The sequence below is a fragment of the Lissotriton helveticus genome, chromosome 2_1 (assembly GCF_964261635.1).
Source record: "Lissotriton helveticus chromosome 2_1, aLisHel1.1, whole genome shotgun sequence".
Taxonomy (NCBI): domain Eukaryota; kingdom Metazoa; phylum Chordata; class Amphibia; order Caudata; family Salamandridae; genus Lissotriton; species Lissotriton helveticus.
The window spans coordinates 243,869,587-243,892,998 of record NC_136059.1 but is presented as its reverse complement, the minus strand read 5'-3'; the positions used below and the strand labels follow the sequence as shown (position 1 = coordinate 243,892,998).

Below are 23,412 nucleotides of genomic sequence, written 5' to 3'. Positions count from 1 at the left end.
AACAATCTTTGTACCTGCAGTGTTCCCATATATCTTTTAATTTTGAAGCTCCGCTTGTAAAGTGGTCTTTACTGAACGCTTCTATGACCACTGAACAACTGAACTAATGAAAGAGGTACCAAGTTAATACACTAATGGTGAGGATGACAGAAATAAGGAGATTTTACATGAGTCGGACTTTAATCCTGGATTGGTTAATTTCCCTTATTTCATCATGCAAAGATTAATGGGTAACTTGACATCCTTTATTGCCGGTTGTGAGGTGCACAGGATCCAAATCACATTTGGACAGTGGTTAATTTGTAAAATATTAAGTGCCGGCGATCTCCTCAGGAGGCATCTTCAACCAACACATTTCTCCTGTTACCGCCGCTTAGCACAGAACAAACAAACCCTAAACGTGAGGAGAGGATGTTGTGTAATGGCCAGAGCAGCTGATTTCGAAGCTTTGGAACGGTATTCGAGTCTCAGCATTGGCTCAACATCCTGTAATTCTGGGCGAATCACAAAATCTCCCTGCGCCTATCACAAATGAACGTGTCCTTAATTGGTGCTCATCTAAACACCCACTTACAAGTGTGGAACTAAAGGTTATACAAAAAGGTTTATCTTTTGTTCCAATAACTGTGCAGGACCCAGTAGACACCAAGACACAGGTTCACAAGTTTTTACGAAAAATTAGACTAAAAATCTTTTTCTCAGATTACAGTGAAATCATTAAAAATAACATTAGTGGGCTTAAAAATAAGTCATCCTTTTGCCCTGAGAGTGCTGGTTTACCAAATGAAATCCTATTTTTGAAGATCAAATATTAAGGGAAATTGATCTATTAAATTAGAAAAAAAAATTTGCAAACCCAATTTCCCAAAAGAAGAACATTTGGCATTAAAAAACTTAGCCGAAAATCCCCTTACAGTAATCAAACAAAGAAATAATGAACCAACTAAATAATCAAGCACATTACGGCCTGATCAAAGATACCCTTCCCCCCCTTGTTTAAAAGCCCAAATTTTAGATCTTACCACAGAGGCTTTAGAAAGGGTTTACATCTGCAAAAAGGAATATGAATTTTTAAATATGACCACACAAAAAACTCCGAACATATATGCACTACCAAAAGTACATAAAAATGTGAAAAACCCCGGGTAGCCCGATAATTTTGGCGTGTGCTTCCCTGCTAGAACCCTTGGCTAAATAGATACATTTTTCCTAAAACCATTTGTGGTGGAGACCAAGGCATATATTAAGGATACAATGGATTTGATATCTGATATAATCGATGATACATAGTCAAGGATGCAATAAAGTAGATTAATATGTTTAATGCAGATACAGAGTAGAAGCTGGTGTTCCCAGTAAAGGCTCAGGAGCAACTGGCAAACAGAGAATGCAAGGACAGCAAGTAGCATCATGACATCAGCAAAGATAGAATGTTCACAATTAATGTGAAATGCAAGCAGGAATAAAATAAGAGAATACAACAATATCCAAAATTGAGAATTCAGAATTTGACGGGGACCAACAATTGTTGGTAACGTTCGACATTAAAAGTTTGTATACTAACATTCCTCAGGGGGAGTCACTTGCTGGCCTCAATATGGTATTAGACAAAAGAATAAGACCACACCAGGTACTGACAGATTTTATAGGTGATTTGGCCAGGATATCCCTTTAGAATTTATTTTTTTTGCCTTTAAAGAAGACCTTTACCTACAAGTCAAAGGCGTGGCGATGGGGTGTTGCTTCGCCCCTGAAATAGCAAATTTTGTTATGGACTGTTTCGAGACGCAGTGCATTTTTCATGACCTCACCCCTTTTAAATCGCACATAGCACAGTGGGTGCAATTTATTGACTATATTTTTATGGTACTGGAGATCAGGAGTCCCTACAACATGTCCACCTTTGGTTAAATTCACGCACGCAGGATCTAAGATTTACTAAAACAGCTAGCTATGAAAAAATCTATTTCTTAGATGTGTGGTTAGCCAATAATGACGGGAAATTAGAAGTGAGACTTTATACCAAGCCCATAGATTGCAACACATTGCTGCATTACACCAGCGGCCATCACAGAAATAAAAAAAAAAAAACTTGCCCTATAGGCAGTTTTTGAGTACCAGTTGAAATTGTTCTAACAAAACTGATTACTTCAAGAATGCAGAAACTTTACAGCATATGTTATGTGAGAGAGGCTATACAAAGGAACTGGTTCGAGCAGATTTAAAACAGGCCTGCTTTACACCACGAGAAGATCTCTTAACCCCGAGAAACAAACAGGATTCAAACCCTATGACAGGTGTACTTACATATAATCCCAAGGCTAATAGAGTTAAACAAATCATCTTACGGAATTGGAGACTGATACAGCATTTAAATATTCCGAAGCCCCTCTTTTCGTTACGAAAAAGGTAAACATATATGCCAACATTTGGTGAAGGCTTCATGTACACAACAACCCAAGAAGGACCTTAGAGGCATTTTGGGTCTTCCACCTCTGGTAGGGCATTTTAGATGCAATAGTTGCATTTCGTGCCCCCCAGACTAATGACTCCATTATGCTGAATAATAAAAAATATGCAATGCTGTTTTTCGAATTGCACCACCAAAAATGTAGTGTATTCTCTTACATGTCCATGTGGGAAGTCTTACATTGAGCACACCACACAGGCAGTGAAAATGTGAGTGTTGCAAAATAAATCGAGAATACGTTGCAGGACACAGGGGGCACCACTAGTTCAACATTTTGTAGATCTTGACCACAATGAAAATGATTTTACTTGGTTGGTACTCTTGGTGGTGAAGTCACATGACAAAGCGAGCTTTGAAATTGAAAAGACTTGAGGCCTGTATGATTGAAAAATACCAAACAGCAACAAATGGTCTGAATGACCGAGATGATATCTGGGCATTGATTTAAATTATGTGGAGCCAAGGATAGTCTTAAACCTTTCTAAGGGATGAATTGGGTTTTCTGTACAGAGATGTATGTCCAGTTTAAATATCATGACACACAGTTGTGGTTTATATTGTCAAATTGTTTTGTTGCACATTAAGGTGTCTGTGATCTATGAATTTAGATTGTAAGTCCGGAATGCACACGGCATGCTGAAAATTGCAGGGTGTTTAAATCAGGTGTAGGAGATTGTCCTACCTGTTCTCATGTACATTTGATGTGAGTTTTTTTTAATTGTGCACATTTTTCTTTTTCTTTTTACTTTATATACATATATTGTGCTTTTTTCGCCCATTTGGTAACATATTATCATTCTGCCACGTGGTTAACTGGTCCTTGAGTCTGCTCTTTTTTTATGGGTTTAGAACCCCATGCGAACCGACATTAGTGTGTTCGGTATTTTTTCTTTTTTTTCGTCGTCACTTTGCTACTATGCTATTGGGTCCTTACTTTGTTTGAACCGAGAATTTTAGGATTCCATGACGACCGGCACGAGCTGTTTTGGTGTCTGTCTTCCCTATTGTTAAAACTCACGGATGTGACTGGGACGGGGTGACGTAACTAAGAATTCCCGGTTTGCAATAAATGTGAGCGCATGCGAGCGAAACGTTTATACGCCTATGCGGACGAAGTTACAGAGCCATTATCGCGCAATAAGGACAATCCACACTTTATATTTGTAGCAAAAAAGGTCACATTTTATTTAAGACGGTCGAAACAGATCATCCTAATAACAGCACTTAATCATAACTTATTTACCATTGACCCAATTTCCCAAAACATTTCTTTAATAGTTTTCTGTAACCAAAAACATTCCCAACAATTTTGTAATTCCAAATACCCATAAATTGTACCAAAACCAGCATTGAGTTATATCATCCTTTATCCACCAATTTCATCATTTTTCTCCCCTCCCCTCACCCCCAGAGGAAAAGGATAAGCCCGCTCTAGACCATCCCAAACAGCGCCTAAAGAAAACATAAACAATAGGATAACTGTAAACTGTCCTAAATGTGACGATTGTCTTTTTTAAATTTTTTTAACATTTATTTTATTTCAAACAAATAAAATACAATAACTAAATTAAATATAAACAAAAAAGGGGAGGGTGGGTAGGACAAAGCTCCAACGCCTACCAAACCGCCTCCCGCTGACGTCATTCCCGCCCTCCTACCCTGCCTATAAACAACCCACTAGACCCGCCCCTAAACCTAGCTAACCAATCGCCCGCCGTGGGATTGATCCCCCTCACGTGAATCCTCCCTGGGGGACACCGGCTCATGCCCCGTCCCCCTGGGTCCCATTCTGCCACATGATCCGTAGCAATAGTTTGAGGTAAGAAGGGTATCATATACTGATTACTCGTGTTCCCAGGATCTCTCTTTAAAAACCAGCTTACAGAGGATGTTTTTTGACCTTACAGTGGGAATCATACAATGCGAGGAAGAGCATGCATGCAAGGATTTATTGCGGGTTGAAACGCCGACACTGGTTATGTTACAGAAGCTTTTCTTGTTGAATGTTAAATACCAGTATTTTGAGGTAAGAGGGGAGACCTACATAGGGAACTCGTGTTTATGGTAATATACTTTGCAAGTCAGGCCACAAAGTATGCTTTTTGGTTTCACAGCAAGGATTTTCTGCTTAAGGAAGTGAGCGTACATAAAGAAAGACCCTTGAAGAGAGAGTAGACTAAAATAAGCAGAGGTATTTATGGCCTCCACACTTGTGTGTTTGTGACTTTGTTCCAGGCATTGTGGTGTGGGAGAAGATTAGTGTTTAAGAACACGCTCTGATAGTTTTAAACAACCTCTTTACAGGTCTTGTAACCCTATGATGCAGTTCAATTGTCAGAAAAAGGTACACCCCGAGTTTAGAATATAGCCATTAGTGGTGGACACCTCATGAGTGCTTTTGGATGCAATGTGTATTTATTATTATTTTATTTTTATTTTCATTCATCTTCACACAATAATTTGTTGGTGTATGCGGTTTTGGTGAATAGGTACACGTTGTTGATTTTTAGTCTGAGTCATCTTGCTCATTGATCATGGTATGGTGGGGTAGTTCCCACAAAGTAACACCTTGTAGTAGTGACACGATTTTAACTACTGAATCCTTCACTGCACATTAGCTTTATTTACCCCCATTGTTCTACTGATATAAATTTTTGTTTCCCTGCATGTTTTATGCCCAGCATGCCCTGTGTAATAGAGAGGACAGTTGTTTAATTATTTTTGATACAAATATATATTTTGGATTATCTTAGGTTGGTTCTTTTACCCGTGTCCTGAGGAGGGCCGGAAGAAATTGGGGGCCGAAACGTGTCAACAGTTTTGGCGAGAGGAGTCCATTTTAAAATGAGAATTATTATAATATTTTTGATGCATACTAAGTGTTGTAACCTCGTGTGCAGATAGGGCTACCTCACAGTGGATCTCTCAGAGTCAATGTGTGAACACTGATGTTTATAACAGGCAACTGAAATGTGATGTATGTCTCTTTTTTGTGTTCTTCTTTATATGTTTGTGATGTAAATGTTTTCATTTATATGTATTTTTAAATTTTACAATCTAAAAATTAATAATGATTGATCTTTCTAAAGAATGTCTTCGTGGTATGTGTATTGTTTAAATGTGTTTCTCATAAATTGAATTGGGACAATGTACCAAGGATAAGGTAATTTGATGTACCCTATCAGTAAGTAAATGATGCAATATTAGTTATACATACCATTTTTTTGCATTAGAGTTTCTTTACCCAGGTATAGGAGGGTGATTTGGTTACACCCCGTTGTTTCTTTATACTTAACTGGTGCTCAAGCACCAGTGTTGATCATTAAGTGGCGGTGCTAGCACCGGAAACCACCGGCTTAATTAAGCACTGCATCTGGAGGGAGCACGCTTGAAGCAACAGAGATCGGCCTAAATCGAACAGTTCCTGCCAGTAGCGTGACAAGTGATCAGGCCTACAGTGTGCCCTCTGGAAGAGAAGCAGTCTGGATGGCCAACCTAATAAAGAGGGAGTCCCAATATTGGCCTTCTCTGTGCAGCGTCCGAATGAGGTGTGTTCTAAAGAATGTCCTAGGAAGTCTTGCAAATTTATTTCATTTTGAAAGAAGCAAAGGCTACACTTAATAAAGAAACTTGCAGCGAAAGTATCTCTCCATGGGAACACATTCATGCTACAAATTATTATCAAGATTCCAGCAGAAACAACATTGACTATTACTGGTGGACAACATAGTACAGCGAGGGCTACCAAAGGAACATTCACTATTTACACCTTTTTAAACCTCTTTGTTATATAAAATGTTCTTCAAAATGCACCATTGTCCATACTTTGTTCATTAAATATTGTTATGGTGATATCTCCACCAGTATCATTGGGCACTGCAGGTGAATGGGTCAACATGGCAATGAGTCAATGTTTGGATGAATTGATGGATGAATTTGTATATGGATGGACGGCTCAGTCAGACACTATGGATAGATGAAGTGGCAGGGGCATTGTGTGGGGGCAGTATAAGTTTATAGGGAAGAGGCAGATAATAGGATAATAGCAGTGTGGGGTGGGGTGGGGTGAGGGCAGTTTATGGGGAAAAAGTGATGTGTATGGAGGCAAATCAGTTTCTGGTGGCGCTTCGGCAGTGTCATGAGAAAGTGCAGACTTTGAAGGGGCAGTGTGTGTGAGGTCTGGTATGCAGAGCCTTGGTGATGTATGAAGTCCTGGATGTTCTGTGGGTGTGGGTCCCACCTTGTTCCACCTCACTCCATAGACACACTTTGGGCTGGTACGCTTCCGGGGAAGAGGAGTAGGCCCTGTTTAAAGATGATCCATATTGGGCATGGCCGTCTGTAGAGTGCAGAGTGTCAGGGGCTTCGCTTTTACCGGTACGGTAAGTGCAGTGGCACCAGAGTCCAGAGGTCAGTAGGGCCCACTAAACTCTAATTATCGCTGTATTTTAAAATTAAAAAAACTGCCTGGGGACCCATTTCCTTTGTTGCTCTTAGTACCATGACATACTGGCTACTCTACAGCAGAATGTTTGATTGTCTCTCTTGCCAGCAGAGTTCAATGGGGGCCACTGTGTTGCATCACTAAGCACAGACAGGAACTGCAGGATCTCAGGCACCAAAGGCAGGGGGACTCTTGGTTGGGGCTTGAGCAGGATTCCCTAGCAGGGGCACCAGGTTTTGGACTTGCATTCACGTTCACGTCAGTGCATGCTCTTAGTTAAGTCCTGCAGTCCTTTCCTTATACACTTATTTTAGCATTAATACTTCACCACAAGACATTTCTGATTGAGTTCATCAGGAACACAAATTTATTTTCATTTTAAATTAAGTATTCAAAAGATACTCTTGGAATTCAGAGTATTCATATTAGTCCATGTGGTTTCAATATACTTTCATTATATACAATATATACAGTGCTCTCAGTGTAAATAGAGAAAAAGAGGTTTTAAGGGAAATGGGAGTGGTTGGATGAGTGAGGGACAGGGTAAAGGTGGTGTGACATAGACACAATTCAATTATGTACAGTGATGAATATAAGGGAACTATAGACCTATATCAGGCTGTAAAGGTTCTACTGTATATAATTGAATTCTGTCTATGTCACACCACCTTTACCCTGTCCCTTACTCATCCAACCACCCCCATTTCCCCTTAAAACTTAACAGTTATTTAAGGCCTAGTCACAGCACTAAGCGAGGAGCCTTCTCATGGCCCAGGTAAGAGCATTTGGCCTTGGGTGACTGAGCAAGACTTGCCCCAGCTCTGCTCAGTGATGTGGAACCAGTACAAGGGAGAAGCAATACACACATTTCGGGGTTGCTCATCGTCAAACTTTGGAACATCTTAGGTGAAGAATGGTAATAATATTTGTCCTGATTCACAAAGATAACCTACACTTTTGAGTAAGATTACTACGTTTTGGTATTCACTAAGTCTGAGTGCAAGTGCCGCTCGAGGCTTGACTAGGCGGGTGCCGCACGAGGCTTGACTGGGCGGGTGCCGCTCGAGGCTTGACTTACCGGAGGAATCCTTTTGAACCAGGAGGCTGCAGTGGGGCTTTCACGTGGAGTACGAAGAGGGCAGTCACTCCATTACCGGCGCAGCGGGACTGCGAGTCCCAGGCTCCCCAGCGGCTGCTGACACGCCGCACCTGGGACTCTTCCCGGCTGGCCACGCCTCCTAGCCCTAACCAACTACATCTTTAGTACCGCAGACGCGCATCGCGGGACGCGCACGGGCGGTCGCCGGGCGAAGCCCGGGCAAAGGGCGGGCCGTTCTAGGCCGTTAGAGGCCGGCAGAGACCGGACCGGGCCATCCCTCTGACGTCTGCTTTGCATTGGGACCTTCCTTGACTTTGTCTGACGATTTGAAGGCGCCCTTCACAACAATGGCCTCCAGAGAGTCCAGGAGCAAGGCTGCCCAACAAGTATCAGGTACCATGGAAAGATTTCTTTTTAAGACTAATCCTGTGGAAAAAAAAGGTCTTACTGCGCTAGAGGGACATTGTGAGGAGGGTATCGACAATTTGTCCATGGCTTCTCCGGGCTCATCAATTAATGCTAGCACACCCTTACTGCTTGATGCTAGCCACCTGTCACTTTTGGACAGTATAGACCAGACCATTGAGTCAGTCCTACAACAACTGAGGACACCTCTATCTTCGAATCGGGATGGAGTCTCACTACGCTTGTCGGGGACTGTAGAGCCTTCCCCCAATCCTGCTCATGCAGACTCTGTACTACAGGAGGTGGGTTCTGACGCAGCAGATTTAATGAACCAGAGAAGTAGCATTGGAGATCATCCAATTAAAAGGAAGAGATCAAGGAAACCCAATGGTGTAAAAAGGGCGAAAATTGATTTAATTACGACCTCCCAAGTTGACACTGTAGACACTGCAAACTCAGCAGGGGTTTCTCCGACTAGAAATAGGTCGGTTCCAGCCAGCCCCTTACTTACTTCATCCGTCCCTGTGTATACTGGGCCATTTATTTTTGGCAGGGCTTCTTCTTCTAACACTACAGACTTGTTCATCAGCTTACTAACGGATACTGTTAGAAACCTTCTGAATCCCCTGACCATCAGGTTGGACTCTATAGAAGCCAGACTGTCGGCCATAGAAACATTTTGTGTTGATCATAATGGTGTGGATTCTGGGTTGGGAATAAATTCAAGTGGGGCTCATAGGTCCAGTGCTGGGTCCAGTCAGGTACCCCTAGTCTCAAACATCCAGGTTCTAAATAGTCAAACTGTTCCTGTGAGGGCAGTGTCTAATAATAGTTCTACAACTGCCCCCCCTTTGCCTGTTCCAGCTGGGCCGAGTCACTTGCCCCCAGTTCCAGTTTCAAGCAGTCAGGCTTCCAATTCTCTAACATCTCAGCTGAGGGCAGTGACTAATACTAGCTCTGATTTAGCCCCCTCATCGGCCTCACAGGTGCCTCACATACCGAGGCTACCGGTACCTGCTCCCAGAAGGTCAATACAGCATGCTCAGCCAAACCAACCCAGCCAGGATAGACCAGTCATTGGGCAGGTTGGCTGTCCTACTAGTCCCAATACAAGGCGTAGGGCAGTCAACTTGCCCCCTGAGGCAGTAGCGTACACTGCAATTCTGGTGGGAGTACCAGAACTTATCGGCGGCGCTATGGAATCACAGGATTCCTTGCGCAACAAGGTGATTAGCTGGTTAAATATCCATAGACCCCTCCCACTTCATCTAAAGGGAATGGTTCTTATGGTAAGAAGGGTCCCATGGATTGGGTATACTCACAAGAAATGCGGGGGGGACTGTATAATTGTAAGCTTTAAAAGCCCACAGGTCGCCCCATACATTTGTAATTGGCTTGGCAGTGCATCTAAAACAGCAGTTGATTTGGTGCCCCTTTCATTCTTTTATCCAAGTGCACCCAATCCAGCTGCGAGGAGGGATGATGGTTGGACCAGGGTGGGTTTTGCAGTGGATGGCTCATGCTATAGGCCCAGGCACAATGAGATCCCCACATATGGTAATTTTATTCATCCAAATAGATACTCTTGTTTGGACCAGGTTGATTGACCACAAAAGGTGCTCACTATGCAGGTTTCTAATGAAACTGACAATGGGAAGGAAAGTATGGACGGGACGAGAGTTCTGAGTGAGAGTAATGACAGGGCACATGAACGCCATGGTAGAAGGAATATAGCACTTGGACGCCCAAGGGATTTAGCAGTTGTATCATCTAAGGACCCAATGGGTACTAACTCAACAGCAGGAGTGGTGAGCGCTTTGCCCCTCGCACTAGTTGAGTCAGCCACCAGTGGAACCCCTGATCCACCCTTAGCCACCGCATCAACTTCACCTGAACGATCGGGGACCAGGGCAGGTACCCAATGTTTGAAGGTCCTCTCCTGGAATGTGGCGGGGATAGCAAACAAGGTGAATTCAACTGATTGGGACCTCCTGATACAGGGCAGCGACATCTGCCTATTTCAGGAGACGTGGGCGAGGGAATCCCTGAGTAGAACGGGCTTTGAAATCTTCGAAATTCCGGCCAAGTGGAGCGGGAAAGGGAGGCCTTCAGGGGGTTTGGCAGTCTGGGTAGCTACTCACATTGGATGCCAGGCGGAAAACATTCCTACGTTCTCGCACGACATCCAGTGTGTGCTGCTTAGATGGCCCGGTGTAATAGCCCTGGCAATTATTAATGTATACTCGCGCCCGGTCCCCCTGGTTGGGGAATCTTCAACGATTGGGTCAACTGTCTGGTGACTACAAGATAGTGATGGGTGGGGATTTTAACTGTCAGTTTGAGCCCCTAGAAGGGTTAAAGGAGGGTGCTCTCACTACGGAGGATGATTTCTGGGGAGTCCCACCATGCTTATCTCCCCAATCTAAAAATTGGTCCTCGCTTGCGATACAGATCATGTCCCTCACCCTAAATTTTGGAATAAGGGCCTGTAACGGGCGTACCCCGTCAGATATCCCGTCACTGTGCACATTCAACAGGAAGGATCACGAGTCGAGAATAGATTATATCTTCTTAGACATCAGTATGTGGTCCAAAGTCCAGGATTTCTGGGTGGTGCCAAGAACAGACAGGGACCATAACGCTCTTCTTCTGGAAATGCAACATCCTGCACCTGAAGTAGGGTCTCCGACTCCTATTGATAGTGACGACCCTGGGAACTTGGTTCTCACTACAAACAGGCGTCGGGTAAAATGGGGGAAGCTGCTAAATACAGAAGGTAGCATGGGCAAACTATATGAAATAGCACTCCCAAAGTTTGAAAAAGTGGATGACCTTATAAATCTATTGAGTCCCGATGATTATAATAAGCAACTAGCGCAAATTCATGCGGAACTAGTAAGTGGTCTCGCTGAGGTCTTCTACCCATTGGTACCATCACGCCGGAAAAAGACCCGAACCCCGACCTGGTACAATAGCAGCTGTAAGAAGATTAAGTCTGACTTAGTTGCTACTATAAAAACTGGATCCAATAAGGGCAGGGTGCAAGAACTAAGAAGGGATTATAAAACGGCAATGAAAACCGCCAGGGCCGAGTGGGATTGGGACCGTTGGCATGATCTATCTGACGCCCTAGATGCCAAAGACTCTAGGAAATTCTGGGCCCTGGTGAACACGGGAACAGGGGAACTTAAATCTGCAGTGGAGCCTAACATTGCCCCCGCTGTCTGGGAGGCTCACTTCGGGGGACTCTATCGGGACATTACCCTGCCATCTGGCAATGTAGAGCCCGAGGCCCCTGCTTCCTTGGAAGCAGTCTTAGAATTCACCCTTGGCGAGGTGGCGAGTGCTATTGAGAGGTTGGCGGTGGGGAAGGCCCCTGGTTTAGATAAGCTACCTGGGGATCTCTTTAGACACCATCCTGAGATCTGGGGCCCGTACCTCCTCATCCTCTTCAACGCCATATTGGGAGGGATGGCGATCCCCTGCTCTTGGCTGGGGGCAGAGATTGTACCTATATATAAGAAGGGCTCTCCTCTGCTCCCAGCCAATTACAGGCCGATCAGCCTTATAGATGTCCCCCAAAAGCTATTCGCTCGCCTCATCCTGAACCACCTGCTAGATTGGGTGGAGGCCAATGACATTCTGAGCCCCCTTCAGGCCGGCTTCAGGAAAAACACGTCCACCATGGACCAGATCTTCCACCTCGTCCTCCTTTACTGGAAGACAGTGAGGATAGAGGGGGGAAGGCTGTACATGGTGTTCGTGGACCTGAAGTCAGCCTTTGACCTGGTCCCTCGTAAGAAACTGTGGGAGGTCCTATTAAAACTGGGGGTACCTGCCCAGATCCTAAATATCATAATTAGGCTACACGACAATAATTACGCGAAGGTTAGGTGTGGGAGGGACGGCAGCCTCTCACCTAGTTTCCCTGTCCGCAGAGGGGTGAGGCAGGTTTGCGTTTTGGCGCCGACCTTGTTTTGCCTCTTTATTAATAATGTTATATCCCATTTGGAAGATGTTAAAGATAATGATGCCCCACGTCTGGCAGGCAGGAGGGTGCCGGCAATTATGTTTGCCGACGACACTCTCCTGCTTTCCAAGTCCCCGATGGGAATTCAGAGGATTCTGGATGGATTTGGTCTTTTCTGTAAACAACATGGTCTAGAGATCAATACAGAGAAGACCAAATTCATGATATTCAATCCACCAAAAAAAGCCAGACCGAATTCCATCTTGGGTACCGCCAGCCTTGAGAGGGTAAAAACTTTTTTGTATTTGGGAGTAACATTACAGGAAAATTTATCATGGGACCCCCAGATAGCAAGATCATGTCTAAAATTATCCCAGCTGTCGGGCGCGATTCTGAAGGTGGTTAACACCTCTTCCTACAAGCCCATTAGCCCGGCGCTTGAAATGTACCAAACCCAGGCCAAGGCAGCTGCAACATACGCGAGCGAACTATGGGGGCACAAAGCAGGCCAAGAACTAGCTAGAGTGGAAAATAGCTTTTTAAGACGACTCCTGGCCTTACCACGAGGCTCACCACTCTTGCCTCTGAGACTTGACATGGGTCTCCCTTCCATTGCAGAGGAGCCAGAGTCTAAGCCGGTGAGGTTCTGGCATAGACTTTGGTCCACCAGTGAACTTACTCATTACAAGCAGGACCTAATCCACGTCATGAACCTGAATGTAGGCGATAAAATCCTCTGGCTAGCTTTTGTGAAAAAAGAACTATACTCCATGAACTTATCTGAGTTATGGGTGGATCCCGAACATGGTTGCAGAAGGGTTCCTCGCAAAAGACTGGTCCAAATTTGTAAAGATCATAGACTAGCGCTCCTGCTGAATGCACAAAATAGCGGCACCCTTACAAACCGATTCCTGGAATCCAAAAATTCATATGCTTTTGAACCTTTTATGGATTTTATCTATCCCACTTTCGCAAGGAAACTGTACGCACAATGGAGGCTAGGCACCTTGCCCATAAGATCATTCACTTCTAAATGGTTAACGGGCAACGATAAAATGTGTCCAAGCTGTAACATTCACGAGGAGGATGAATTCCATATCATGTTTGTCTGCCTTGCGTATACTAAAGCTAGGAAATATTGGCTAGCGCCTCTCTGTAGAAACTTGGGGTTTAGCAACTACTTACAAGCACATAGAGTAATGAAAACCAATACCCTTGCTCCTATTGTGTTTGCAGTAGCCAAATTCCTCATGGCAGTTTGGTTGGTAAGGAAGAAGAAAATCCTCTAAATGTGTGAACATTGTTATGATCTGGTTTCCCTTCTGTATTCATTTAGCGAGCTGGGAAAATAATGGTGTTTTATCTATTTTATTTATTGTATTAATTGGAAAAAAACTGTATGAACTGTATTTTAAAGTAAATTGTGTGTGTTTTATCTGCACCTTTTATGGTCTTAATGACCGAAATAAAGAATTTTTGGATTGGATTGGCAAGTTACTGTTAAAAAAAACACAGTTGTACGTACAGCCCTACACCTGGCCAATCACTGGTACTGCAACATTCTCCCATGGAAAATAATGGAGGTTGCTGTACCAGTGGTTGGCCGTGTGTAGTGCTGGACCTACTTCAAAAGTGTAAGTTACTACAAAAGTGCAGTTTGTGAATACCAAAAAGTGGTAAACTTAGTCAAGAGAGTAAACTAACTCAAAAGATACCTTTCCCACTACTGCGCCAATGAAATGTCAAACAAACATCATAGGTCATGATTGACCAAGTGTATCAGTGACTTAGGAATGTGGGTTGATAAATATTTGATTGGTGCTTAAAATAACTAATTGCCAAGGTCCTGCCCTTTGACTTTTCTCGCACTCTAGTATGCCTGCAAATTAGGCTAAGAAGGAAGCTCTTTTATTCAATTTCTAGTTTAAGGAAGGATCTTTTTGTTCCTCTTTCAGCACAGTCTTCCTTATTTACATTGAGAAAGAGGGTTGCCAAATAATGCTCGACTTTTGCAGTACACTGGATGCTGCTTTACACATCATTGCTGAAAAACCCACACATGTTGGTGCAACCTCGTAACATATGTGGGTGAGCTGCGCGCTTAAACATGAGTAGTTTTGCAGTGAAAAATGATCTGCAAAATTATTGGAACTACTTGAATGGGTCAAGATGCTCACTGAAATTTGCAGGGACAATCGTGTAGGAAGCTGGGTTTCTGTGGTAGTAACCCCCCCACTTTTTGCCAGATTTGTGATGCACTTTGACTTGAAGTGCCCTGGGTCCTTGCCAATCAGGATCCCGGGGCCTGTGTTTGTTTCGAAAATTGTATCTTCGAACCTCCAATTGGACCATCTCTGGCTGCATGTAAGTCCGTTGTAAAAGGTACCATGGGTACCAAGGGCACTTTGACCAAGGAAGGCCTCTAAGGGTTGCAGCACATATTGTTCCACCCTTAGAGGCCCTGTACCCTGACACAGACACACTGCCATTGCAGGCTGCGACTTCTTGTGCAGAGAAAAGTGAGTGCCATGCTTGCAACCCAATGCCAATGGTATAGGTAAGACACCCCTCTATCTGGGTGCTCTATATCACTGGTTAGGGTACAGTTGCATGAGCACTGTACCCCTACAGTGTCTAAGTCCATTCTTAGACATTGTAAGTGCAGTAAAGCCATAAAAGAGTATATGGTCTGAGAGTTTGTCTTCAAGAACTCCACATCACCTTAATGGCTTTACTGAATTCTGGGAAGTTTGGTGTCAAACTTCTCAGCATAATATACCCACGCTGATGCCAGTGGGAGATTTATTATACAATGCACTCAGAGGGCATCTTAGAGGTGCCCCTGGAAAAACGACCAGCCTCTGTTGAGTTCCCTGACTGGTAAACACAAGCCTGCCACCACAAGACAACTTTCTGCACTCCTGGGGTGGGAGGCTTCGCTCCCTGAGCCCAGAAACAAAGCTTTTCCCCCAGGTCAGGAAGAGACATCGGTGGCAGCTGAGCTTCACAGGCCTTGCTGCCTTTGTAACTCGACTCCCATCCTCTTCTGCTATCAGGAGCAGACCCCCTTCCTGTCTCCCCTCCTTTTCAGTGGGAAGACAGGTGGGAAAAGTCAGAGCAGCCCAGAAGGTGTGCCCACCTCTGCCAACCCTTCCCCTCAGGTGTGGAAGTTGAGGTGAAGCCCCCTCGTCAGTGCCTGCCATCTTGGAGATGGCAGGCACTCTCCAATCAGGGTTAGGGATTGTGCCCACTCCCCACGTGGGGTGAGCACACCAAGGGTGTAGTCACCCTAAGGTCAGTAGCCCATTGGCTACTAACCTCAAGACCCCTGATGCGCACCCTAAAAACAGTCTTTAGGGGGCAGCCCATATCCAATAAGGCAGATTCCTGCAACCTATGAAAAAGAAGGACGAAAGAAGACGCCCAGCAGAGGAGACTGCAGAGAATAACTGACTTGGCCCCAGCCTTAACAGCCCGTCTGCAGATTCCAGAGATCTTCCTCCAAACGTTACCATGTCCTGCAGCTAGTGACCTTCAGAACCCCTGGGAGGACTCACTGCCTTCCGCAAAGACCGGATCTCCTGTGAACAGCAGTTCTGTTCAAAAGAAATAACCAAGGAAAGACTTTGAGCCTGCTGAGCACAAAGAAACCCGTCACCTGGAACCACCATTGAACCCGACGCCAACGGCCCGCATTCGAGTGGCCCACTGGTTCCTGCGAGGTCCCTCAGCATTCCAGGGTATGAGTCGACTGTGGTTTGACCTTTTCAGAGCTCCCCAATGTTGTCTGCAACCTCTGCATAGAGACCCTCCCCAACCGCAAGTGGCCCAGTAAGGTGAAATCCAATCTCAAAAGACACCCCTGCATCCAGCCGCCCTGTGCCCTGGAGAAGAGGACCTGAGGTGCACCTACGTCCCCAAGTCCTCACACTTATCTGCCCAGCTGTTGGTTCCTCCCGGAAGACTTCCTGGACTGACCCCGCAGCCAAAATCCAAAACGTCAACTCCTATTGAAAACAACAGGGCAACCGACGCCAAAGCAGCACCCTGCCCCTGTCCTGCTATGGGTGCACTTTGTGTGCTAACTTGAATCCCCCTTTTCCCTGAGCTTAAGTCCAGAAGTTTTGCTCCCTCAACCTTGTGGGTAAGACAGATTATTTGAACAATGCTCATAGATGCAAATGGAAACAAATCAGCTCTCTGATACAAAGATCCTGAACCTATAGTTGCATTGACGTTTCGCCCCTAATGCGCCCCTGTAGGCGGTCGCGGCGGGTCTTTCTCAAGTAGTGACAGTTTCAAGATCAAAGCAGGGATTCCTCAGATTGATCTAGTATGGCTCAGTGGCCCATCGCATCTCTAGTATTAGTAAGATGGCACAAACTGAGGTACAGTTCATCGGCTGAGACAGAGTGCAGCCAGGGACCACCTACAGGGGCGCATTAGGGTCGAAACGTCGACGCAACTATGGGTTCAGAATCACCAGGATCCCCACAGAAACCATAGGATTCCCTGGTTGAGATCAAACCATCTTCTGGCCAACTTGAACTGTACCTTTGTATATATATGTGTATAAGATTTATTTCGCCACACTGTATATACCATCACGTTCACTGAGCACCTCTTTCACGAAAAAGTCACAAATTTGCACATTTATATGACGGTCTTACCATGTTTTCAAAATCTATCCCTGAATGAAGTAATTCGGATTTATATGGAAGCAATTTTGTGTTAATGTATATAATACAATGCTTTGACCGTATGACTTTGTCTTCTGGTGTTTGAGTATTCATTTCTCAAAAACGCGAGTCTTTGTATCAGAGAGCTGATTTGTTTCCATTTGCATCTATGAGCATTGTTCAAATAATCTGTCTTACCCAACAGAACCAATTTTTTGTTTAACTATTACATACCCAGGTTCTGAGGGACACCGGGTCACTCCTTTTTTTTTGTAAATCACCCTCAACCTTGTGGCTTGCTTGTGAGCAGCCCCCAACCGGACTCCCCCTATCCCTCATTGAATAACATTGGGCCTCAACTCTCTGCACCCAGCCGCTCTAGTGCCGCTGAGGGTGCTCTTGGAGTGCATGCTTGACCCTGGGGGAAACATTGTTCTACGCCAAGAAACCCAACTCCCAAAACCACTTACTTACCTGTAAACTGATAACTTCATTTCCTCCCATAGGATTGCATTGACTGCTTTTCTGTGAAAAATTGTTTTTGTGTGGAGTTGGGAAACTGTATGGAAACATAAGAAACTGCATATTTACAAAAACTGATTTACTCACCTTTTATCTTTGTAATGTCCCAATGTGATATCTGAGCATATCACACTGAGTAGAAAAGTGACTTAAAGAAAGTAATCTGAAATGTAACTTGAAAAGTAATTTCAACTGACTTACCTGTAACCAATCCAATTGAATTCAACTGCATTCAAACGGTATTCAACTGCATTACTCTTGCAACATTTTATTTCACTTACCTGTACCTGCATTACTCTTGCAACATTTTATTTCACTTACCTGTACCTGGCCTTGATTGGTTCTAGAAATAAAATACAACTAAATAATATTTTTATACAAACAAATTGGGCTCATTTCAGTCTTTGAATGTGTGACATCATTTCTTGCCTGAGTGAGTACAATAAACGCTTAACACTACCCTCGGATAAAGCCTTACTGCTCGCCCCCACTACCACAAATAGAGAGTAAGGTACTATCTACATTTACCTCTGCCTACCTTTGGGGATCCACTGGACTCTGGGCACACTATTCCTTACTTAGTAATACAGAGCCAGCTTCCTACAAATCAAACCCCTCAAATCCAAATGGCTAACACTGTCATAGAAACTGCTACAATCCCAAAGATCCAACGTCTATGAATAAGGGTGTGAATTTACTATTGTAAGCACAGTTTAAGACTGTGGGGTGTAAAAGACTGCTTTAGTTTCCCAATTCCTGATGTTACTATTAGCATGCACAATAGAAAGAAATAAATGCCTGCCACTTTTACTGACCCATAGTCAGGGCCACTGGAAATATGCGACAGGGAAGGCCAAATTATGCAGCAGGGATGACTTAATTATGCTGCAAGAAAAGGTCAACTATGTGGCTAAGGCAGCACATTTTGTAATAATATTACTTCATTATTTTTGTCATTTTTACACTTTAACACTGTTTGGACAAAGGTTTCACCTTATTAGTACTAGGTTGACCCCCAAAAACAGCAATAAGAAACTGAAAGGTGACCCGTCATCCTCTACAATTGGCCTCTTGCTGGGAAGCAACTCATCTTGCTGCGTTTTCTGGTCCATTTGAGCTAAAACAATTTGTTTATTTAAATCTGCAGATTTTTTAGCACATGAGGAATTATGTAGCAAATGCGGCAACTATATTACGTGAAAACCGCAGCAGCTGCAAAAGCCTTGGTCATAGTAGCAGCATTGTAAGCGTTGTGCAGCAAGCAAACACTCTTCTCTGCAGTGGGCCTTCAAAGTAAAAATACATCTTTTAATTTACATGAAGTGCAAACCACATAAAAGTTCCAAAAATACATACATTATTGAATCAAAAACGAATTCATACACATCTAGTAAGACTCCTGTTAGGAAATACATTTAATCTTTTACTCCCTAAAACTTAATTTACAGAATTAGAGAATAGAACTTTACCTGGGCCCTTCAGCACAATGCTGCAAAGTCAGAAAATAACAGTAAGGACACATTTCCATTGTTTGTTGGTCTTACCCACTAGATTCAGCTTTGTCCCAGTTTTGGTCTCATATTTGTCGTGACGATCTGTTGAGAGCTCAACGCGACAAAAGTATCTGTCGTCATCGCTCCACGTCAAATTGTCAATCCTGATGGAGGCGTTGTTGACCCTGGGGTTGCCCAGCAGCTTGAACTTGTTCTTGAAGCTGAGTGTTGTCTTGCAGGAGTCGTGGGTGTTGTGACTGACGCACTTGAAGACGACTGTGCCGTTGTAAGGCTCCTTGATCCTCCAGATGACGGCCATCGAGCCGTTGTAGTTCTTGTGCGGGTGGGTGAATGTGCACAACAACGCCGCCATCTTGCCGAGGACTCCTGTTACCTCTTGTGGGACGAGGAAGGACCAGCCGTTCGCCTCAGCGCCTAAAACAACATAGCAGGGTTAATGCATTTCTCTAAACACATCACCTCGATAGTTGCATCACTGCCACGAATAGGCTGGCTTGTAGTTTTAATACAGTCCTATTTAGAAAATCCAACTTCTCAACTTACTGATTTTTGGAGAGTTGGTTTAGCTTCTTCAGTAACCCCTTAAAAATTATGTGAAACAATTATCTTCAAGAGCCACTCGAGTTTTCTCAGGCTATGCTTGGCCAGGCTTTTATTTTATAATGGTCATTGTTATGGCTTGCAAACATTGAGCGGCTAGCTGCCACCTAGTATTGATTCTAAGCACCTGGAAAAAATGAAATAACCACGTCGGGCTTGAATACACGAAGGAGCAGACTTACTATTCTTTCCCCAAAATAGAAAGGCAACTTGCTGTACCATGTTGCGAGAATGGGAGAGAGCAGAAATTCTTCACGTTTACAAAGATAATTAGTATTTCTAGAAGAGGCCGACCCGAATAGCTGGCAGGGATCTGACAAAACCAGTTTGGGCTGCCACATTGTGCCCAATGCCAGAGGCAGTAACTCCCCCTCTCCCTGGACAAAAATGTGCACCAAGGGTGGCGCGAAAAAATTGCCTGGCCAATCGAAAGGCGTGTGATGGTTTGAACCCCCCAATCGGGGTACACTGCCTCTGGCTAAAGCAAGCAATGGGGCGCTTATAAGCGCACCGCTGCCCCCAGCGCAGGTTACTTTTTGGATCTGGGGCGGCGCACTGAGCAAATGCTAGATAATTACACATGAGAGGAGAGCCATTCGTCGAAGGATCTGCGTGGTACCCCCTCTGAAGCAGCGAGAATCTAGTGAGTGCACCGCCACAGCCCGGCATTGCAGCTACGGGAAGTAGCTATCAACTAAGTGCTCTGCTGCGGCCCGGCATTGCTACTGAAGGAAGCCACAGCCATCCAGCAGGGAACAGGTGGCTGGTGAACCATGCATACGGCTTAGGCAGCAGGAATTAGGCATCTCAGCGGTGTAGAGGGGCAGTCACCAGCACGATCCAGAGAAGAATGGACAATCAAAGCCACACCCGCCCTGAAGCAAGTCAGAAATTTAAAGGGGCAGGCACAGCAGAGCGGTAATGGTGCGGATAAGACAACTGGCCGGGGACGACAGCTAGGGCTGCGGCTACGCAAATCCACATAGCCGGTGCTTGAATGGAGTAAGAAATCCCCGGAAGCACCGCCCCACCCATTGGAGTTCACGGGGGAAGCCATGTTTAATGGCACAGCACGGGCAGCACAGGCTCGCAAAGGACAAGGGGTCCTGTCTGTCTAAAACCGCCAAAGTATCCTACGGTGGTGAAATAGCAGGGCACAATCTATTTATTTGTTAATGCTATGGGGTATTTATACAAGCGCACGGCTACTCCATGGAGTGTCCCGGTGCTAAAGAAAAAGAAGAAGAAAGAAGAAAGAAGACCCTGAAGGGGAGGACCCAGATTACTCTCAGTCAAACGCAATTCACACTACTGATGGAACAGCCAGGTCTTAAGTTGGCGTCTAAAGTTCAGGAGCTCAGATTCTTGTCTCAAGGATAAAGGCAGCGAGTTCCAAAGACTACTCACTACCACCTGAAAGGAGCGCCCACCCTTCCTGATCCGGCAAAATTTTGGTACCAACATCAGATGTTGGGATGATGACTTCAAGGTCCTGGCTGGGCTATAGGGCATAATTCTTTTTTTAATATACTGTGCCCCACCGTTATGGAGAGCCTTAAAGGCCAACACGAGAGACTTGAAATCAACTCTATTTTTTATTGGTAATCAATGTAGTGATTTCAAAAGGCTAGTCATACGTGTTCTCGGCCCAGCCAAGGAGATTGCTCTGGCAGCTGAATTTTGGACAACCTGAAGATGGCTCAGTAGATACTTGGGAATACCTGAATAGAGCACATTAGCGTAGTCTAGTCTTGACATTATTAAGGCTTTAACCACTGTCTTTCTGTGAGACAGTGGCAGCAGTGAGAGGAAATTCCTCATCATTTTTAAAAGCCCGAAGCACATGCCAGCTACTGACTGAACCTGCGTCTTCATAGAAAAAAAATCAGAGTCCATCATAACTCCAAGATTTCTAACAGCAGTAACAGGACTGGAAGGGGCCGGTTGATCCTGGGGCCACCACTTCCATCCATTCATCTCCCAGAGTATGCCCGAAGAAAATATACCAGTCAAATACAGTATTTAGACACCAATGTATTTGGCTTTCGTTAAATGGCTCATCTTTTCCTTAAGTAAACAAAAGTTGAGAATCATCGGCGTAGGTGAGAACCTTGGCCCTAGGTTCTCTACTAAGGGCACAAGAGGTGCCATATAAATATTAAAAAGAGTGGGGCTCAGAACTTAACCCTGAGGCACTCCAACATTCAACGTAGGAATATCGGCTGAGAAAGGTGGTGACCAGACCGATTGCTGACGGTCTTCCAGAAAGGATGAGAACCATCTTAGAACCGTGCCCCCGAAACCACACTCCTTTAGCCTCTGGAGGAGGCGTCCATGGGGCACAGTATCAAAGGCCGCCGCGAGGTCTAGCAGTATTAAAACTGCCTTACCTCCTCTGTCAAGGGTGGCTTTGATACTTGGTGGATAAGAAGAGTAGCAGCACCCCTCTGAAAGCTACACAAGGAGCTGGGGACACCTGAACATTTTGCATTCCAACAAGTGTGTGTTGTAGACTGTGTATTTGATGCATGATAGGAGTGGCAGCACCCCACTAAAATCTTAACAAGGGGCTGGGCACAGCTCTTTTCTGCGCGATGCAACCCAACCCATCCACAGTAAAACTCGGCCCTTTTCAGTGGCAGCAGAAGCAAGAGGCTAGAGAGGGTTGGGGACAGCTGTTTAAGAGTGACACAATTCAGCCTCTGCAAGCAACGGAAGCAAGAAGGGTTGGGGACAGCTCTTCCTGGGGCGATGCAACCCAGCTCTCGTAAGGAAACACCGCCCACACCGAATAATAGGGCGAGAGCAACCCGAGTGCCACAGCACAGGAGCATCAAGAACCACAATGCTGGTGACCAGCCAGGTAAACTTGAGGAGCTGCTGCAACGGATTTGGGAAGGATCTGAGAAATATGGCTTGAATTGCCCACAGCTGCACCTGGATGAGGACCCAGGGGAAGGACCAAGTGGACAGCTTAAGGTGTAGATCAGCAGGCACAGAGGGAGCGCCAGCTACCAGGAAGTGCCAAAGAATGCAGAGGTGAAGAAAGGGCGCAAAAAGACAGACCCGCCACCTGTAGTCATCCTGGGGACCGCTGAGCCCAGAGGTGATGCCAACAACACAGCTGCAGGTGGTGAGCATATCGGCATAGTAGCGCAGGGATGTTTGAAGTCAATTGCACCCTTGTTCTTTAATGGCTTAGACATACAGGTGCAGGGTATTGCAGGCATGCAGGAACAACTGGGGGTGGGTGTCCAGGCTTCCATGGCACCTCTTGGACCCAGGGTGCACACAAGTAGGATGTCTGCAGGGGCAGCAGGACGGCCCAGGTAGGGAGGTCAACAGGCGGGAGCCATTAAAGCAGACAGAAAAGGGGGTGGTGATGAACAGAGTGTCTGAATTAAGCAGACCACTCTTACCCAGTCCAAAGATCAGGGCTTGATCCATCACCGTTATTTAGCTCACTGCCCCATCCCAGCTCAGAACCTGGCTATATGCAAATTAGTCTGTCCCTGGCCCAGTGCATCATGGGAACAGGGCAGACCAAACTACCAAGCCAATTCTTCACCAGAAAGGAGACAAGCCTCCGGGGACCGGTTTCTGCCATTTCAGGCGTCGTCGGCCCGGCTTGCTTGAATCCTGATGGAGCACAAAAGAATATATTCCGAACACCAGTCAAGTCCGGACCTGGTCATTTTGGATCTACTTA

General features: G+C 45.0%; 1 protein-coding gene across 2 annotated transcripts in view; it reads right to left on the bottom strand.

Annotated features, from left to right (window-relative positions):
• Positions 1-23,412, bottom strand: part of SIGLEC15 (sialic acid binding Ig like lectin 15) — a 213,663-nt gene that overhangs the window by 102,041 nt on the left and 88,210 nt on the right. For both annotated transcript variants that reach the window (XM_078677252.1, XM_078677251.1), the window contains exon 2: positions 19,134-19,517. In XM_078677252.1, the coding sequence (XP_078533378.1) occupies positions 19,134-19,455 (322 nt within the window). In that variant the 5' untranslated portion in view covers positions 19,456-19,517. The remainder of the gene's footprint in view (positions 1-19,133; positions 19,518-23,412) is intronic.